The sequence below is a fragment of the Oenanthe melanoleuca genome, chromosome 3, assembly GCF_029582105.1.
Source record: "Oenanthe melanoleuca isolate GR-GAL-2019-014 chromosome 3, OMel1.0, whole genome shotgun sequence".
NCBI lineage: Eukaryota > Metazoa > Chordata > Aves > Passeriformes > Muscicapidae > Oenanthe > Oenanthe melanoleuca.
Genome location: NC_079336.1, coordinates 94,170,263 through 94,190,819, shown reverse-complemented (window position 1 = coordinate 94,190,819; position 20,557 = coordinate 94,170,263). Strand labels below are relative to the sequence as shown.

The 20,557-nt window shown below is 43.3% G+C and overlaps 1 protein-coding gene across 12 annotated transcripts; it reads left to right on the top strand.

Annotated features, from left to right (window-relative positions):
* Positions 1 to 4,133: 4,133 nt before the first annotated feature.
* On the top strand, positions 4,134 to 16,943 carry YPEL5 (yippee like 5). Of its 12 annotated transcripts, none has more exons than XM_056487736.1 (9): positions 4,134 to 4,467; positions 4,505 to 4,880; positions 7,877 to 8,010; positions 8,115 to 8,174; positions 8,346 to 8,501; positions 8,931 to 9,060; positions 9,237 to 9,340; positions 13,139 to 13,311; positions 14,771 to 16,943. In XM_056487736.1, exons 8-9 carry the CDS (start codon positions 13,171 to 13,173, stop codon positions 14,993 to 14,995), a joined length of 366 nt encoding a protein of 121 aa, XP_056343711.1. In that variant the 5' UTR covers positions 4,134 to 4,467; positions 4,505 to 4,880; positions 7,877 to 8,010; positions 8,115 to 8,174; positions 8,346 to 8,501; positions 8,931 to 9,060; positions 9,237 to 9,340; positions 13,139 to 13,170; the 3' UTR covers positions 14,996 to 16,943. The 12 variants fall into 12 exon arrangements, with proteins under 12 accessions (XP_056343711.1, XP_056343713.1, XP_056343706.1 ...); XM_056487738.1 differs by having other exon boundaries at positions 8,931 to 9,064; XM_056487731.1 differs by having other exon boundaries at positions 8,110 to 8,174.
* The last annotated feature ends 3,614 nt before the right edge of the window (positions 16,944 to 20,557 follow it).

The window sequence follows — 20,557 nt, the reverse complement described above, 5'->3', positions numbered from 1 at the left end:
GTCTTAATAATGACAGGGAAATTCAGTCTCCCTCTTCGGACATTAAGTACTTTCTCTGATATGGCTCCTGGGTCTTTTGGGCTTTTACACTTTAACACCTTTTCGAATTCAGCCAACAGCTACTAGGTATGATGTCAGGGTAATGAGACCAGTTCTGTCATTATGGAGAGGGTGTGGAGGGACTGCTTCATCACTGACCCTCACCTTTTGGTGTTGAGATTAACTGTACAAATAATTTCCCCTGGCAAAAAATACAACCATCTGAAAAAGTACATGTAAGTAGCACTTGTGCCTGTGTCAGCTTTCAGGTGAGCCAAAAGCAGTGTCTGCTTGTGATATCAAATGAAAGACAATTACCTTTTTGTGTGTGTCAGTAGGTTTACCTTATGAGAATGAAGCTGCAGGCTGTACCATCTCCTCTGAAAAACACAGGTTATCAGTAGCCATGCCGAATAGCAAGAGCAGCTCGTGGGATGAAGCCAGCCTTTGATGCGAGGCAAAGCTGAGAAGGCACAGAGGGGGCAGTGAGGAGTCACGCTGTCTCCCTGAGAGATCCCAGCCTGTAAGCCTGGCTCTGTATTTCAGCTGCCTCATCTCTGCTGCCAGAAATCCTGGGCATGGAAGGAACAGCAATGGAAAATCCCACTGCATCATTGTTCCACCTCAGGCATGCCTGGTTTGGTAGGCTTAACTTTGCCACGCAGGAATCCACAAGTGTACCAAAAGATTATTAGTGGTTCTGGAGACAGAGCAGGAACAAAAGCCACTGAGCTGAGAGTTTTTAGAGGGAGAAGATGTGCACAAGCAGCCCCCAAGCCCTGACACTCATTCAGTGGGGTGTACCCAGGTCCTGCTGAATTCCACTGAAGTTTTGTCAGAGGTTTTAATTAGATTAATATGTTGGTGCTCAAGTTTCACTATGCAGTTCTGTTTGAGATTGTGGTTAATTCCTCAGTTACCCAATTCTCTCTGAAATGCTTATACAGAGTTGCTCGCAGCACTGAAAAATAGCTTTAGATGGGGCAGATATTAAAGTTGGGTCTCACTAAGGCTGTTGGGTATGGGCATCTCTCCTTTCTCTCATTCATTAAGTTCTAGATCTAACACTGTCTTTTTTGCTTAGTAGTGCTGCAGAGAAGACTGGCTCCTCCAGAGTAATTTGAGCTATTGTGATATGAATTAACTGTGGAAAAGGGCCAGGGTCTTCACAAAACCTGGCATAAGAAGTAACAGAACAAACTGCTGACTGTACTGCATTCCCCTATATCAGAGGAGAATTAACTAATGTTTTCAGGCTGCTTTGAAAATTAAAAGTGCCATGTGGCACAATACTGCTGATCCTGTTTTTCACTCTCTAGCTGACATGTAGCATGTCCCTTACAAGCTAATTGGAAATTGCTTTTGGTATTTTTAGTGTTTTTCAGCAGAGCTGCTACAGCCTGCTGCTTTGTTCTATTAAACGTGCTCTACCTCACCCCCCCCTACCCCCCACCCCCCACCCCCCATTCCTCTAAGCTCCTCTGAGAGGGAAATAAAAACATCAGTCCCTGGCACCATCTGTCAAGTACAGGCTAATCCATTCTCTGCTTGTCTCATGGTCAATTTGGTTTCTCTCTGATTGGTACAGCTACCCTTCTTATTGCTGAGAATTTAATTCTGTTCATAGGTTTGGGCTTTGCTTTGTTTTCATGGTAATATTACTGTGATGATTGCAATATTCAGACAAACTACCCCTCCATATGCCCAGACTGGAGAAGGGTACTTAAGCAAACCTGCAACCTCCCAGTAAGGCAGGGAGCATATGTACAGAGGGAAAGTGAGGCAGGAAGAACCAGTGGATGAGATGTGCAGGTGCCTCAGTAGCAGAGCTGAGCAGTGAGCTCACAGGGCCCCAGATATGACCCAGTCACCAGTGCTGACTAAAGCACCGCTGCTTTGACTCTCTTTCTGCTCTGTTTTGGCTTTGTTTATGGTGATCTCCATGGGAGCTGTGCAGAGATGAGTATGGCATGGACCTTTGTATAGGTTCTGTAAAGAGATGGAGCAGATCCACCAGGGACACAGCTCGTGGTTACCCAGCAAGGATCAGCAGCAGATCAGGTCAGCCTGTTAACAAAGGGGGCATGTTAGACCAGTTGCTTTCTCCATTTGCTGGTGGTAAATGGGACCCCAGACAGGGTTTTATGGCTTCCTTCTAATGTTCTCAGTACTTCTGCTGTCCCTGTGCCATTAACCAAGAGGTGATTGCTATCTGATGGACTGCTCTAACACCTTTCACTCCCTTTCCATGATCTAAAGAGGGACTGATGAGAGGACAGTGAGAAATGTCAATCCTCAGCTCTGCTCAGGATCAGGCCAGAGCTGACCTAAACTCAGATTAGGCCAGAGTTGAAGAGATCTGATTTTCTGGAGGCATGTACAAAGCAAACAGTAGCTCTTAGCACATTGTTGTTGACCTGTCACTGATTATCTACCCTCAAACAGGCTGTTGTGTTCTCTTCTACCTCGTCATTTCTTTTCATAGAATAATCCATGCAAAAGACACAGGCTGAACAGCAGCTGGGCATGTAAGCATGTCCTGTGTGCTGTACATTCACAGAGATGCCCCTCCACCTCTGTGTGAAATGACAGGAGAATACTGCTGACTCATTCCTTTTGAGTTCCTCATCCACTACCACAGCTCCTCTGGTGATACCACATGGATAGACCCAGGAATGAAAATACTTTCTCTAGAACAGAAATCCTTAAAATGGCATGGCTTCCCCCATAGAAGGACAACGCCTTTTTGCATCTCTTTTTCATAACCAACAACTCAAAAGGATTTTTTTTTTCATTTTATTTTGTCCAAGACCACTATTTGTGAAGGAGGCAGTCTATGAGCACTTAAAACTGGCAGGGAACTGATAGCTTTTGCAAACAATGGCCAAAGGCCACACTTTGCCTCATTCTCCTCTGACCTTTCATCTCCACAGTGGGCAGTATTTAAGATATCCCACAAAGATTTCAATGTGAAAACGGCCTGCAAGTCTGCAAGCAGCATGAGTCACAGCTTCACTGAGGTGGGGATGCTGCCAAAAGTCATCTCAGTGCCTTTCTACACCTCCAACCCTCACAGGGCCCCACAGTGTGGTGAAGCAGGGTAGGCCAAAGGATTCCCTTTGTTCACAGCCAGGTCCATGGCAATGGAGGCTCTAGGGGTGCAGGGAGGTGTTGGGTGGCTCTGGCATTCAGCTCCCCTAAGAGTGGGGATTTCTGCCAGGCTGTATGGAGTCAGGGGGTCTGGGAGGCTGTAGAGGGGGAGTGCAGGGCACCAGGCTCAGAGCAGCAGCTGACAGGTGCCTGGGAAATGGAACTTGGCATGGGGAAGGGCTGAGTGCTCCATGAGGCTCCAGCTTTGGCTCTGACACCACCTCCAGGCCTTGCTCCATCTCCAGCTCTGGCCCTGACTCCAGCCCCCCAAGACCTGCAGCACTGAGTACTGCCCTGACTGCAGTCCTCATGTGATAATTGATAAAAGATTCATGTTAATCATAAAAGTATTGGGGTTTGTATAAACCAGAATACATAGGTCTGAAATGAAGCATGATACTAAAGAAAGGAAAATATATTATTAAATAATTTTGTTTTAAATCCCCCTGTTATGAATATTATGTTTCTCAATAAATTGTATCTACTGACAGCTTGCAAACAAGGCTTTCACACAGCCCAACAGATTCTGCCAAATCAGTTTTCCTGCCTTTGAGTAATCAATTGCATCCTATCCCTAAGACCAGACTTCCTGACTTCTGCCATTTCCTTATCTACCAAGAGCAGATGGTTATCTGTGGGACTTGACAAATTGTCTAGAGGCTCACGTCTTCCAGCGATCCCACGGACCACCACTGCTTACCTGGCAGAATTATGACAACAAAAAAAAATAACAATTATTGATGACTACAAGGAAACCATGCTATAAAAGGGAGCTGCAAACCAAAGTTTGATGGAGCATGGAGGGGGCTGTGACCCCTCTGCCTCCCCAGCTCTGCTGGCTCTGGCTATATAAAATAAAGCAATCTAAATTTTGCTGAATACCGAGACTTTTGTTTCTCATTTATAACACTCAGCACTGGTACTGTCCTCAGTTCTGAGCCTCCCACTTCAGAAAGGACATTGAGGTGCTGGAGTATGGCCGGCAAAGGGCAACAAGGCTCTTGAAGGGTCTGGAAAACACATCTTGCGAGCAATGGCTGAGGAGCTGGGGTTGCTCAGCCTGGAGGAGAGCCCATTGCTCTCTAAGAGGCTGCAGGAGGGAGGTGGGGCCGGTCTTCTCTGGCGTGTCTGCGGTGACAGGACCAGAGGAAATGGCCTTAGAGACACCGGAGATTCAGATTAGACAGAAAAAAGTTGTCATTGCTATGGTGGTGAGGCATTGGAATAGGCTGTCCAGGGAGGTCACCGTCCCTGAAGGTGCTCTGGACATGGTGCTGGGTGGTGTGGTGTAGTGATTTAGAGGTTACCATGGTAGTGCTGAGCGGGCGATCACATTAAGTCATCTTAAAGGCCTCTTCCAGCCTTGATGATTCGGTGATTCGGTAATTCTATAACTGCAATTCTACGATTCTGTAATTCTGCGATTCCGTAATTCCGCGACTCCGTGACCCGGCGTGACCCGGCGGGCGCGGCCGTGAGGCGACCCGGGGCGGGGCGGAGCGTGCGGCGGGGGGGCGGAGCCTGGGCCGCAGCGAGGGGCGGGGCGGGGCCTCACGGCGCTGATTGACAGACGGGGCGGGGCGGGGCCACGGCGGGGCGGAGCTGCCAGGCCGATCCGGAGCGCCGGGGCCGTGGAGGGCGGGGGAGACACCGGGTACGGAGCCGCCGCCACCGCCGCTCCCCGGCGCCAGGTAACCGGGCGGGGGCTGCGTCCGCCCCGCGCTGCCGGGGAGGCCGGGGCGGCCGGGGAGGGAGGTGGCTACCGCCGCTCCGCGCCGCGGCGCTGTGTCTGTCGGGCCGCGGCGGAGCCCCGGGCGAGCCGCTCCGGTCCGGTCCGGCGGCGGGCGCGGAGGGGGGCAGCGGCCGGCCCCGCCTGAGCCGGTGCGTTACCCAGCGCCGCCACAAAGCACCGGCCTTCCCTCGCCGCGTCCCCTTCTCCGTCACCGTCTCCCAGCGCCGCCCAGCCTTCGCGGCGGGGGCCGGTACCGAGCGTCCCCTCCCTCGCCGCCGCCGACACAACTTCCTCCCCCGGCCCCGCGCCGGGCAACTTTCCGGGCCGCTTCTTGTGCGGAGCCCCGGGCGGGTGGGCGCGGGGCCGTGCCGCGGCCCGGTACGGGGGCGGCTCGGTGCCGGGGGGCGGCGGAGGGCCCTGGGCACGGCCCCTCGGCGCGGCGGAGGCGGCGGCGGTGCCTCCCCGTCAGCTGTTTCCTGCTGTTTGTTGTCAGGGCTCCTGCGCTCCCGGCAGCGCCCGGCGGCGGCGGGGGGGGGGGGGGGGGGGGGACGGGGCGAGCCGGGCCGGCCCCGGTTGGCTGCGCGCGCCCCCGTGACGGCGCGCGGGCCGGTTCGGGCACCGCCCCCGCGCGCGCGCGGCTTTGTGTGTGCGCGGCTCCGGCACCGGCACCGGCACCGGCACCGGGGGTTGAACCGCCCCGCCCGGCGCAGCGCCGAGCGCCGTGCCCCCGGCGGACAGGTGCCTCCCGCGGGGAGCTGTCACCGACCCGGCCCGGGGCTCGGGTGCTTGGTGCGGGAGCTCGCGGCTCGGCGTTGGCTGGGGTTTTCCCCGCGGAAGTATGGATTCCCAGGGAGCTGAGATGTTCTGCCGGCGCCTTCGCGCTCGGGGAAAGGTTCTCAGTCAAAGCAAAATGAATGTCAAGACTGTTGTCTGTCTGCTTCGTTACTCTGTGCGCAGCCTTCAGCTGTACTGTGCAAGCAGATGTAGATTATATTAATATTTATTTAAGAATAAAGGGCGTGTTTTGGACTGATATTGCCGTAGAATTTAATAAATTATTTGTCTTTGTTTTCTTTAAACAATAAACCCGGGTTTAGTGTTAGACTGAGGGATTAACTGAGTAAGTACACACGGTTTTAGGCGAGAGAAACAGGGCAGGGCTCTTTCGGAAGTGGTATCACAGAACAGCTCTTGATGTCAGCAACTAATGGCTCTAGATTAACCATTAGCTTAACTAATGTTTATGACTGATGGCTGAAAGGGAGGGAACTTGCTCCCCAATTGTAAACATTGCCTCACGTGACTGCTATATATATATATATATATATATATATTTCACTATAACTGCTGTATAGATAATCCTATACATATATTTTTATATGGATCCTCATTCTGGGTGGCTGAATTCAAGTAGCATGCATGACAAAACTGTCAGTTTTTAAATGCTGCTCTCTTTTTTCTAAAGCAGTCTTGAAAATAATATTTGGAGGCTTCTGTCATCTGCTACTTTCACTTCTGTACTTACAGCAATACTTAGAGATGCAGAGCTTATTGTTTTTATATAGATTTTAATAATGACAAGTGAGTTTTAAGTGTGGTTGCTAATTGTGGAAGGACAAATGAAACTACATCTCAAAGCCCAGCACAGAGGATGACAAGAACAGGCTGGATTTGTTACTTGTCACAGACTGAGGGCTGTACACATATTTATATATCTGTATTTAACATGGTAATCATTACAAGCTTGAAGGAATGTTGTCCTAGTCAGGTCGTTGGTTCATGTTTGTTTACTGACATTTGACCTGTGTTGAAATCTTGGGTCACTCAGCTCCCACTGAAATACGTAATTCCCTTAAGCAAGATTTAACTTAAAAATTACTTGCTAAGTGTGTAGATGAAATGCCTGTACACTGTGGATGCTTGTTAGCAAGATGCTTTCTAATTTTGGAGCCTTTACCTACATTTAGGACCTTTCTAGTTAATATAAAAATCTCTTGATTATGTGCACTTAGTGTATAGGCACCCTTTCTGCCAGCTGGATGTCGCTGGTTTGGATGATGGTTGTCTTTATTCCTTTTCTTAAAAGGCTGATAATTGGATTTCATTTTAAATGACTCATGAAATCAGAGATGTATTTGGATGAAGTTTTATATCACTTCAGCTCTAAAATTAATGAAAACAGAAAATGTGTAGTTTAGCTTTCGGAAGGTTGCAGAATGGATTCATAGACAAAGGTTATATCAACTGCTTAAGTAGTATAAGAATAAATTTATTACAAAACAAGGAAATACAGCTTTCTTGAAAACAGTGGAATAATTAGGAAGGGGAAAGGAGGAATATGAAGGGAAAAAGAAGCAGAGTGACAGGTCTAGGTGCTGGTTTTGGACTCTCTGTAGTAGTGGGAAAGAAAATTAATCTGAGTCTGATACCATTTGTAAACTAATACTTTTATATGTTATCTGGCGAGAGTATTGTGAGGGTTTAAGTTACACTGTGGGAGATGCTGAGATAGGGAGGCTGTATGAGAAAGCACCCATCTGTGTGGCTCTGTTCTCTGTAAACGTGAAACAAAGTACCCTGGATTAGTGTTTGAGTGCACCAATATGACATAAACAAATCTAAATGCCAGTATCCCAGTGCTCGCCTTACCTAGGAAAAAACCCAGTTTGCCATAGGAAGTGATACTACTGCAACCTGCAGTACAAAATTACACTGCTGCAACTTGCACAAGGGTGTTGTCATCCTGCAAGGCAGCCTCTTGTTGGTGGGTGCTGTCCCCTGCATCCAGGTACAGCTTCGATTGCTTTGCCAAAACCTCTTCTGTCATTGGACTGTATTAAGTTCCTTTCACACTTTGCTGCAGTAGCTAGATGGTTCTGAAGGGCACAGTATGCTGTTCCAGTTCAGTTTCTCTCCACACTTGGCTACATGTGGTGGTTTCAATTCTGCATGTAGGCAGAGGCCAGGCCCTGTTTGCTTGGACAGTTGCAGAAGTTGGTGGCAGACATTGAATCTCCGACCTCTGGAGAGACTGACCACGTGTGTATTTTCGGATGTGCCCTCATCTGTGAGCAGGGAAACCTGGGAAGGTGAGGAGCAAGTTCTATTTTCTCCTTTATGATTCTTTAATGTGTGGTCTTGTGCAGCTGTGCTAAGAATTCTCTTTCCTCTTTTGGTCCATCTCTGAGATAAGAAGAGGAAGCTGAAGCCCAGTTCCTGAGATACTGTGATGAAGTTTTGGCCTGGTTCCAGGGTAAGTACATCTTGAGAGTGTTTCAGTGTGCTTAGGGAATGCATAGCCCTTTCTCAAAGGGTAGAGAATGCTTATTTGCTCACAAAAGAAAATGTTGTTGGTTGGTAAAATGGTGAAAGAGAGGCGGTCACAGTTTTTTGTCCTTTAACTAGCAGCTGTTCTCTGTTGTAGATGTGAATGCAGTAGATGGTGCTGAAGCAACACTGAGGCTCCTCCTGGGAAATATCCACAGTCCAGTGTGTAGAGAGAAAGTGCTTGCTGGCTCTCCCAGGTGTTGACGGTCCTGTATCTTCAAGAGATGCATTCCAGGACAAGAAAACACTGACTGTTAGTTTTAAAGATGTTAATAAATAATTATTTGTGTTTCATTCTTTATTGATGGTGAGGGTGGGCAGATGAGGTAGTACAAATAGCAGCCAAGTGGTGCTTCAGGGTATGTGTGCAGACAATGGTCAAATTTAAGCTGTTGAATGTCAGCCCTTTGAAATGGTTGTTGCTCAATGTTGCTGAAATCAACACTGAAAGTGTCTGGGGAGTCTGGGAGCTACTGCTCTGGGAATACACATTATAGCACTCAGCCACAGTGCTTGTGTTTCCTGTCTGTCCATGCACTCACTGGAGAAGCATGCAGGGAGGAAGTATGATTGAGAAGTGGTATCAAGGTTTATGCTAGAGTAATGTACTGTCAAAATCATGCACTGTCAGCAAGCCTGGCCTGCTAGGTAATATGAGCTATCATTGATTGTTCTCCTAAAGGTCCTCTAAGGAAGGTGGTCTGGGTGCTGAATAATGGCAGTGTCATCATCTCTCAGTTCATGAAAGTGCCCCTCTCTTGGAACTGGGGGGATTTAACAAGCAATAGATACTTTATATCTCCTTAAGGAAAGTAAGTAAGTCTGCCTTTCTTACATTGCCGCCATTCATTTAATATAATAACTTGTGTTTGGTAATTTGCATGAAGGCAAGAGCAATAGAACTTCATCACTGATATGTACCCAGTAGAGAATGCTTTGCTGATTTAAAAAGTGAAATCATGGGCCAAAAAATCTGTTCTTTCCTCAGCATTTGGTTTTGTGAATAACCAAGATCCCTGTCTACTACTTCTGAAAATTCTGCTGGTAGCATGATGGAATTGGTGGGATACAGTAGTGTCACTTTCTGGAGCTGTAAGTAGCACTAAGGAACCTGTCTGGTTCTCTGGACCAGTGGAATTTATTTTCTGTGTTTTTAAGTGTAAATAGTGAATGAATGGCCAAGTGCACTTACTGTATTTTCCTCCCTTTATTTGGAGTATCTTAAGCTTTAGAAATGCTTTTATGTTTTACAGTTCTTTGGCTTCTCCTCATTTAAGAGAGCCCTCCCACTGCCTATCAAAGCTGCCTATAAGTGGCTTTTTCAGATAATTTATGCATGTGTGAACATAAATAGACGCCTGCACCTTTTCAATTGGTAGTGAAACTATAGGGAAATAAATCTGCACCGTTAACTTGGGTGACTTTGTACACACCACTTCTGTTTGTAAGGAGCAGGAGCCTGGGAGCAATGGAAGATTGCTTTCCCTTTGTTCTCTTGTGCTTCTGTTTTTCTCTTGTGTGCAGGATTCAGGGTCCTTACATAAGGAGAGAGGAGTCTTTATCCATAGCAAGTACCTTCTGATTTGGTCTTATAAGAGAACATTATGTTTTTAGCTTGGGGGAAGAAAAAGGAAGGGAAGAGTGTGAAATGATTCCAAGAGATTAGTTTCTCTATTTTACAGGATAGGAAAAAGAAAAATTTCTGTGTTAGAGTTTTTAGAAAATTCATTATAATGTGTGGCATTTTAAGTCTGTATTGCTAGCAGTCATTTTGTAATTTTTTTCCTAGTTTTTACTACTGTGAGCAGTAACATAAAGATTAGTGTAAGGTGACTAGTTTTTTATAATGCTCAGCTGGGCCCTTACAAATTCATTGAATTCAACAATCAAAACTGAGGTCAGAGGTAGCTGTAGCCTGCTATGTATTTTGACTGAAGTCTACCAGGTGGCAGTTAAGTGTAGAGGTTACTTTGAAAATGTTAGACACTCTAGTAACCTTACAGTATTTTAGTAATTTCTTAAGAAAACATACACAAAATCGACATTGTTTTGACTTTACAGTGCTGACTGTAGAATTTAATTTTCTAATTTTTTTAATGTGTATTATTTCAAGAATATGCATCTCTTTCTGCACTGTTTTCTGGTGCCAGGTTGTTTGTTAGATTCTGTTGCAACTTTAGGTTACTTTCACCTCTTTAAGGTGATGTAAATAAGTAGGATCTTAGGCCTTGTATTACTGGGCAGATTTTTCAGCCTTAAGTCTTTGAATATATTTATTTATGCATTTATTTTAATGTTTGAGATCTTTGGGACTCAAGACTTCAGTCCATGCCATAATGCCATATCCAGAAGTAATACATTTGTATGTTGCTGTGACTTCTAACCTGCTTGTTTGAATTGCACTTGTGCTCCCTTCTGGAGTGTTTAATTTCCTTTTTTAGCATCTCTGGGCTACTGCCTTTCCAAGAGCACTGACAGGAATTATGATTTTAGGCAAGATTTGATATGATTTTAGGGATTTGAAGTGTTTAGGTGCATTTTCCAAAATGTCATGCTGTGCAGGGTCAGTCAGTGTAAAGGATCTGTTCTGGACACCAAGCTCTGTGTTTGTGTTGCTGTTGGTGAGATAGGGATGGGTTTGGATTTGTTATATTACTATCCAAAAATACTGACAGGGTGGGCACTGTGTTTATTCTGAAAGAAATACCCCTCTGGATGCTGCTTCCACATTTACTGTAACTTATGATCAGTTAATTGTTTTGCATCTACAATACAATCAGTACAAATATAACATCCAAAATTAGGAAGGATGGCACATGGACCTAGGCCAAGTGCCTTATGGGCATATCTGTTACAATTGCCTTAATTGCTTGTATTTGTGGTTTCTTCTGGCTGGAGACTTTTACTGATACTTATTTATTCACACTTATTGTCTGTTGATTTTCCTTCATTATGTCACCATTCACATTTTAATTTTTTTTTTTTTTTTTTGCATTTGCTTACTGGGAAAGATTAAAGGCATATTAGAAAGGTATAAAGCTTAGGGAAATCTAAATGAAAATGCTTTCTGTATTTTGAGTGGAGTCACACCTCTTAACACTCAGACCTGCTTTATTTATCCTTTGAAGAAGAGAAATGGGTATTATATCACCTTTAAAAGGAAGAATCATGACATTGTTTATAATTTTTATGTATCCTTCAGATGGGATACAGAAGATTAATAGTGATTTGAAAAATCTGAAGGTAAGGAACCTGAGCTAAAATCACTCTGTTCAATATTAGGAACCCTTTTTGTTGCCTCACATTGTAAGAAAACAAAGTGTGAAATAAAGTAATTGGGAAAAAATCATTATGTCGGTGACTTCTCATTTTTAGATGTAAAAATGGTGTGTTAAGCTCTGTGTGTGCAGGTGCAAGTTTTAGTCCATTTTTGCTTTGTGCATGTGAAGAGTAGGCTTTAAAAAACTGATCCCCTAAAACCTGAAGTGAATTTAAATTAGATATGTGTGCTTTTTAATGGTGTTTGACTTAGAATGTTCAATTAGATGAGCACAAAATTTGATTGACTTCTCTATGTGCTCTAATAGGAGCACAGTCTCCTATTCTGAAAAGTAAAACCCACACAATTCTAATATTGCAGTGTGTCAGATTTATTTTGCATTGCTCTGCATGACAAAAGCAGAGACAATACATTTTTCTGATTCCAGATCTGAAGCATAAATGGAGGTACATTTAACTTGTTTAACTATAGAAGTTGAGTTGTAAAACTTCTGCAGTTGAAAGGGAAATAACATCATAAGTCAATTACTTTGTCATGTTATATCATCCTTCGTGATTTAAGTTTTTGGCTATATGTTCTGTGCCTACTCACTAGTTAACTTTGAGTAATTTTTGTTAGTTGGTGTGAAGTTGATGAGACACTTTAATTTTTCTAAGCAGTGAAGAGGCTGATTTATCAAGCATATGCAGGTCATCTGCTATAAAGTTTTTAAGCTCTGTTTTTTTCTCATTGGAGTTGCTGAGGTATTTTAGTGATGAGGTTTTGGAAATATCTTGGATAAATTACACAGTATTTTGTGTTTGGATTAGGGAACTTAAAACATTTGTATTTAAAACTGACTGGTGTAAAGTCTGGGTGGATTGTTTATTATGTGAAATAGCATCCAAACCTTTCCTATGTTGGTGTGTATATGAAACAAAGAAGTGTCAAGTCAAATACAGCAGCCAGGGTGCTATACCAACATTCTGGGTGGTGGTGGTGTGTGATTGTGTGTCATAAATTGTGCAAAGCTATGGGGAAGTGACATTATAAATATGTATTATAAAAAGTGGGGGTGACCTGGGAAAATTAAGCTATAATTGTCTTAGTGACTCAGTGTAATTCTCAGTGCTTCATTTCTTAGTGCTGACTAAGATGAGTGAGTTGTTGGGAATGTACTGAAATGGAATTTCAGTATTATGTTAAAGGAAGTGGAAGCTTCTGAGTTTAAGGACTGTAGGGGTCAGTCTGCAGAAGTCTGAACTGTATTTTTAAGGTTCTGGTTTGTGTTTTTCTCATTTAATGTAATTAGTTTGTATTTAAATCGTCTTATTGGTAAAATGGTTTCTTGGGGAAAGAATTGTCTTGAGAGGGTAAAGGCTAAAATGGTCGCTTTGGGAAAGAATTTGTCTTGAGAGGGTAAAGGCTAAAATGGTCACTTTAGGAAAGAACTTGTCTTGAGAGGATGAAGGCAGACTGTAAGATCAGTAATTCACCAACAGAGGAATGACTTTGAGCAATCACTAGCTGAATTGGTTTGAAGAATATTCTGCATACATGTGGGATGTTTGGGGGTTTCCATTTTTTTGCTGTAATGCTCTTTTTGACATGATGTTTCTTTTTGCTTTCAGGTCTTGAGTATAAACTTACCTAAGTTGTAAAAATGGGAAGAATTTTTTTGGATCATATTGGTGGCACTCGCCTGTTCTCCTGTGCAAACTGCGACACAATCCTGACCAACCGCTCTGAGCTCATCTCCACTCGCTTCACAGGGGCCACAGGAAGGGCCTTTCTTTTTAACAAGGTTGGTAAGAGGCTGCTATTTACTTTTGAAAAATGAGTTTGTGGGATATGAATCTGTCATGAAATAGGAAAAAAACTTCTTGGCTAAAGTGTTGCATAATTACTATTTTAACTTTAATTTTTATTTTGTTCTACTATCATTGAAGTCAAATTTGACATTTACAATTGATGGGAAACTTAATCTAAATTAGTTTTGTCTGCAATACTGCAGTTATAAAGAAGACTACATATAGAGGCATCAGGCCAAAATTTATGGAGTTTTAACTTCAGAGACTTCTGTAACAGGAGCCTCAGGTTCACTCTGAGAGTATCTGGTGTCTGTCAAAGGGGTTCCAAAGGTGTTTTCACTTTTATGCAGTTAAAAAAAAAAAGTTTACATAATATTTTGCTTAATTCCTGAAATGCATTTAAATTTTCAGTAATCTGGCAATTTAAGTTGCCACAATTTTTTACAGGCAAAAATACTCTAATTTTGTTTAATGGTTCTTGATTGATCAGATTCAATAGATTGAAATACAGAAGTCATGATTTTTGAGTGAATTGTAGGGTTATTTATTTACCTTGCATAAAAACTTATCCTTTAGATTAATTGGAACAATTGTGGCTGTCCCTTGCTTTCTTGCTAAGTTCCTGGTATTATAATACTTGATGTATTTTAGTTTTGTTTTTTTCTTATAAGCCATTTGGCCATGAGTTGATAGAGGCTTCAGTAGTGTCTTAACTATGTTTTGCTCTGGAATATCTGGTATTCTGAATCTTGTCAGTGAGAGATTTCTTCCTCATCCAATAAGCTCTGGATCCTGGAGTTCAGATTATTTTATGTTAAATAGTGGGGTTTAATTACAGCAGTATGAGTTTTTGCATTTCTGCAGTCAGAAGCTGTACATTTGAAGCACTCAGGTGCAAAGCTGAGAAAGCACTGCAGTCCCATCTTTAAGAATCTGGAGATCAGTAGTTTGGGTACAGTTCTGACATCAACTTTTCAAAGAATTAAATGCCTTGTTTTTGTGGTGGTGCTGCAAAAGAAGTTAAAAGCATATTTTAAGCTGCTGATACAGCACACAAAAAGGTGTGTGTTTCGTATCTACATTCTCAGCCACTGACCCTGGCTTTTTCTTAGGTAATTATTTCAAAAGTACCACAAGTCTTTTAAAGAAGTATCCCTTTTAATACTTTGTTTCTGAGTTCTGGGACTTGGTGAGCATGTCAGCTGCTAGAAATGGGTTACAGAGATTACAGCTGGTTTAATATAAATTCACAAGCTGTTCACTGGGAGTTTCTCACCCAGAGTTGAACACAGCGCTTTTGCATATTTTGTGTTAGCAGTCGGGTTTTGCATCACTGTGAAGCACATCTTTTTTACACTTTGTGCCACAAGCTCTTTCCTTCTGAGGTGCTGATAGTCATTTCCCTTAGCAGACTAATCCTGCGTGTTCCTGTGCGCTGTGTGTTTGTCCCAGGTGGTGAACCTGCAGTACAGCGAAGTTCAGGACCGGGTCATGCTCACTGGCCGCCACATGGTCCGGGACGTGAGCTGCAAGAACTGCAACAGCAAACTGGGCTGGATCTATGAGTTTGCCACCGAGGACAGCCAGCGCTACAAGGAGGGCCGCGTCATCCTGGAGAGAGCCTTGGTGCGGGAGAGCGAGGGCTTCGAGGAGCACGTCCCGTCCGACAATTCCTGAAGAGCCGCCGCTCTCCGCGCCGGTTCTCTTCCATTGAAACTCAAATGTAATAAAATCAACAAAAAATCTGCTTACATACACTGTCACCTTAGCATCAGAGTCGGATTCATGGACTACAAAGTGGGAAAGATTGTGAGAATATTTCAGATGGAACCTTCCTTTCTTTATTCCTTTTATATTTTACTTTCCCTCCAGCAGCTGTTTGTAGAAAGAATGTTGTGCAGATGCTGTAACTTTTTCTCTCTTTTATTTACATCTGTTAGATTTGAGATTGTATCTTCAGGTACAGTGGGCTAAAAGGAAAATATTTGCAGGATTTATCTTTTGTTGGAGAGAAATTCAGTGAGGTTTTTTTTTTTTTAGTTTGCACAAACATGTCAGCATCAAGTTATTTTAGAACTACAGATTTTTTTAAAAAAGTATATTCCAACTTTTGGCTGAAGTTTTTAGTTAGATTTTTGGTTTTTTGGGCTTTTTTTAACCCAGCCTTTTCACCTGGTTTGCTAGCTAAAGTGAAGAGATCCGAATTTGTGCTGAGTGCTAAAGGTTCAGTGTTGGTACAGCTTGGGCTGGCCCATGTGCCATATTCTTGTTGAGGTTGATTGGTAGCACAGAGCCCATTATTTCTTGTCATTCTTGACCCAAAGATGTCACCATTCCTTGTTTATTCATGAAGTCCCACTCACCGTGTAAACTGGTGTTGATTGGAAACTATCCTTGAAATAGGGCAAAACTGCTTGGCTTTTTTAAACTTTAACAGATGTAACTTATGAGCATAGTAATAATATAAAGTAATAGCTGTCTGTTTAGTCTTGCATTGCTTACAAAGCCAGCTGTGTTTGTAATGATAGGGATCCACTGAGAAACTACAGTCTCTGTAGTCATTTTTTTTTCATTTCTCTATTAATCTCATTAAGTTAGACAGGGAATTGCAAATCTTAATTCTTCTTCAAGTAGCTTTCTTTAAACCCAGAACTTCCTATGTTAAACACAGCTGCTGTGTAAAAGGACAAGATTGCCAGCATGTTTGTTCATGCATAGAGTTATGCAATCTGCATCTCTTGAAAAAATTAACTTAAACAGCTTGTTTTCAAATGCTGCTTCTGGTGTTGAAACCTTTGTCTTTCAACTTTGTTGAACCTTTTCATTGTGATGTTACGTTTTTATCTTTCTGGGCAGCAGTACATGTCAGCCTAGTAGTAACTAGTGACTTGGATTCCTGCTTTGTTCTTGTAGAGGTCAGCTCTGTTTAAAACAGTGATCTTGCTTGCCTTTTTTAGCTAAAATGCTCTTCATTAACTTAACTCAAGGGTGCCCAAACACTTTCATTGTGTCTTAAGCCATAAGTTAGGATCTCAAGGGCTGAAATTTCTTTGAATGTTAGATATGTATGATTTCTTACCTAAGATATGAGTTGGTTGTGGTTTTTTTTTCTTGGATAAATTGTGGTCCATGTGAAATAAGTTACCCACAGATGTAGGACGAGGTGGGGGGGGGGAACCCCACCCAGCCAAACAGATCTGGCTTCTGACCTTTCAGAATAACTTTTCTTCTCTAGCCACAGCTCCATATCTGAAACTAAGATGTGGAGGGTGACTATGCAGAGTATTTTTCTTAATTTTTTTGGGTTGCCAAGTGGCAAGTTGGACACCCCTGACTTGAATCTACTGCCTCTTTCATGTAAAGGTAGCTTTGTTCTAGAAATGTCACATAGAAAGAAAACAGAGATCACATACCAGAGCTGTGCTTGAATCAAGCTGCTTAAACAATAGTGTACTTGTGCCTCAAATGAATCAGTTTTTGCACTGAGTACAGTAGTACCCCATTATCTTGTACTTCTGTCTTTCACAGACCCCAGCCTGGAAGCGCCATTAGCATGGTTCTCTGCAGTACCTTTCTTGTACTTCTGACATTACAGTACAATAAAGTATGTTTTGTCCTGAACTGATCTTTGCTGTCCTTTTAGAGTTATTGTCATAGAGTCTGTCAGCCAAATCCTGTAACCCATCTTTCATTCCTTGTGTTAAGCCTCTGCAGCACGGTGACAAGGTGGTGACGAGCATCCCTGTCTGTATAGGTGGCAAAAGAGTTCTGTTGATTTTGGAAGGTGCCAGGTAGAGTTTCATGCATACTACTTGGACACTTAAAAGCCTTCAATTAAGCCTCCTGTTATACAGACAACAGGAAATGTCCCGTTTAATGGAATTCTGGGTGCCAAATGTCTTTCCATGATTTTGAAAAGACAGCAAGCTAAGCAAAAATCCACCTTCTGCAAGAAACTTGAGATTTTGGCTTCTGAAATGGCTTGGGAATTAATGAATTTGGTATTATATATCTGGACTTCTGTGACTTTTTCCTTTGTGTTGAAATGTTAGGCAGAAACCTGCTAGCAGCTGGTCAGCTTCTAAAGCTTTAGCTGAAGAACTGAGATGAGATGTTGGTGTGATGAAGACTGGGGCTCTTATTCTAATTTACATTACGACCATTTTGGTAGAATGTTCGTGTGAGATGCTAAAACTTACTTTTCACAAAGCCTTTGATTTGAAAAACATATGTGAGGTGAATTCTTAAAAATCCCACTAGACTTAAGCAAGTCCTCTGCAGCTTTTAAACAGTAGATTTTGGCTTGCTGTTCCCTCCTGTATCACTTTTGATGGCTCTGGGAGAGTTTAGCCTCCTATATTTTGGCTGCTCCTCCTTGAGACACTTGGTGTGTGAACACAGATAACTTATCTGTGGGGAACAAGGCCATTGGTTACAGCACATCTAGAGACAGAGGAGACATTGCTATTTGGCACCAGCTGCAGTTTTGTAGTAATGCAGTAGCCTGGGATTCTCAAACAGGCAAATGTGCCACTCCAGTGATCTTCTGCCTGGCCTGTGGTGGGGCCTGAGGTGAGGAAGGGAGCAAGGAAATTGCAGTGCACAACAGACATTCCTGGAGACCTCAAACTCTGTGCTCATAGGCTGCAGCTTGGGCCAGCAGGAGTGCTGTGGCATTGCATGACATGAGCTGGATTAGAGTTCATGTCACCCATGCTGTGATCTCATCCTGTGGGTGTACTCAAAACTGAAATACTTCCTTGCTACTGTTTCAGCAAAACACAGCTTTGGGAAGTGTAAAAGATTGGGCCGTGTGTTTATGGAGTGTAAAAGTGTTTTACTTATGCTCTCCAGGGATGTTAGAAGAACTTCTGAAATGACATACAAATCTAGTGACCCTGTTAGGAAAAGTGGCTTTACGTGGGGCTCAGGCTGGCTGTGGTCACTGTCACAGCCTTATTCTTATGGGGCAAGTTTGCCTCTGCAGATTTGGGTCAGAGCTTTAGAAGAAAAAGTCAGCAGACCATCAGTGGATAAGCAGGTAAGGAACAGGTGAAGCTGCAGCTGAGGACACAATTGCCAGGTACAAGGATGAGGTGGCTGGGAAGGCTCTGACATTGATGTGGGAAGAGGCTAGCTGGTTGGTGAACCCTATTTTAGACAAGAAACACAAGCTACAATACTGCAGTACCATTCTGCAAAGGCCAGAAATGTGTATTGTATTTCCTTCTTGGGCCTGCCTTCCCTTAGAACAACAATAAATTTTAAAAATCCAGTGAAGCTTGCTTTCCTGTGGATCTCAAGGGCTTTGCAGACTCCCTGATGCCTGACAAAGATGAAATACTTCTGTCTTTTTATTTTGCTTGGGGCACTGATAAGAATTACTGTCCAATCCTGGTTTTGCAGGACTTAAAAGAACTAAGCGATTTTGAGGCTCCTCTCTTCATAACCTGGAGTTAAAATTGCCCAAAAACTTCAAAAGCTTGCTTTGAGTGGTGAGGAGGAGTATGACCTGGTTGATGATGTTCCTGTGCAAGCTTTGTTTTTCTTGCAGGAAATCTGAAATATGGCCAAAGAAAGTGAGCTCCTGTCTGTCTCATTAATATGTTGTGTGGCAAAGGCCTTTAACATCTGCTGAAGAGCCTGGTTTGTGCAAGTGTGGAGCTCTTCTGGTCTCATAGTTACTTCCTTGCCTACCTCTCTCTCATGTAAAAATTACTGGTACATGTAAGAAAGTGCAAGGGGAGAAATCTCATATTTGCCTTCCAGCCTTTTGTTTGCTGATAGTGCTGCTCTTACCTGAATGGATTTCTGTGATCTCAGTAAAGTGCTGCCAGGCTGCTGCTGCATTTTTACTTAAAGGCCTTTCTGGTAGAATTTTAGTGACTGTATCATCTGTCATCCCCAAGTCTAGGCAGAGTTGTTTGGGAGAGATGCTTGACTGAACATTGTGCTCTGGGTAGAGGTGATGAAGGAAGACCTCAATTCACAGGATACTTCCATTGCTGTGCTGCATCTCTTTCCTTCTCATGCTATTTTAAGTGTGATTTGCTTAAGTTTGCATTGCAAGTCCTCCTTTTAAAAAGGAGGTGACCAAGAGACAGCAGTCTGTGCCTTTTAAACATGGCATTTCCCTCTGAAGCACCTGAAATACAATTTGATACAGAGTGCTCTGTGTGCTGCTCAGTTGGAAGGGGTGGCTGTTCCTGTGTGACTTTTCCCTGCAAAAATGAACTCCAGTGCTTGTCTAAGATATGACCAAAAATCTCCCTGCAATGGGAGTTAGGATATGAAGGAGAAACACAGGTGAAAGTGTGTGTGTGTGTGTTTGTGAGATTCATGTCAACTAAACTGGTCACTGAAGAGGTGGGAGAAATTCTAGAGGTAAGCTTGCACCTTTTCTTTTTGCCTTGTGTGGGTTCAGAGAAAGTGGAAACCACTTGGGCATTGCAGAGGATCTAAGGTCCCCTGATAAAGAGAGGAGAGGGAAGTGCAGCACCAGGACTAACTTTGGTATGGCTCTGTGTTGTGTGTGGATGAGGGCAGCTGGAAGATGTTTGTCCTTCCAAGTAGGCTGGTTTTGTTCTCATTAGCTGAAGCATTTATCACTATCAGGAACCTGCATTTGTATAGAAGTGAAAGTAGAAGAAAGAACAAAAAGTTATGGTAATAATTTGGATTTTATAATGCATGAGGGGTAAATGGGAGAGAAAAGGATGTTCAGATCTTGTCTTTTGACTCTGCCCAGGACAGGGATGTGTGTTTGCCTGATATCAAGATCCAGTGCTGTTTTTCTCTGGGACTTGGGGATGTTTAGATATGGGATTTTGCTTTGTCCTTTTGTAAGCATTTGACTTGACTGTTGTAAACCTTTACAGGTGTTTGAAACAGTAAGTTTACTGGAACAGACTGCAAGCCATGGTTGTTTGCACACTGATGGCAGATGTTGCAATAGTTGTAGCTCTCTGCCAGATTTCCAATGGAATGGGTAGCACATGCTTATCCTGTGTCTGCATACATGCAGCTTGAGGATGAAAGTGGCATGTGGTCACCAGGGCAAGGATGGCACCATCATCACCCTTTTATATGGTATTTATTGAAATTGGAGCTACAGCCTCCATCCACCATTCCTAACTCTGGACTGCTGGACTTTTTATTTATTTTGTTTCTAAAGGCAATTTGAAAATGAACTTTCTGATGTGCATTTAAGTGGCAAAACTAAAAGAAAATGAGATTATG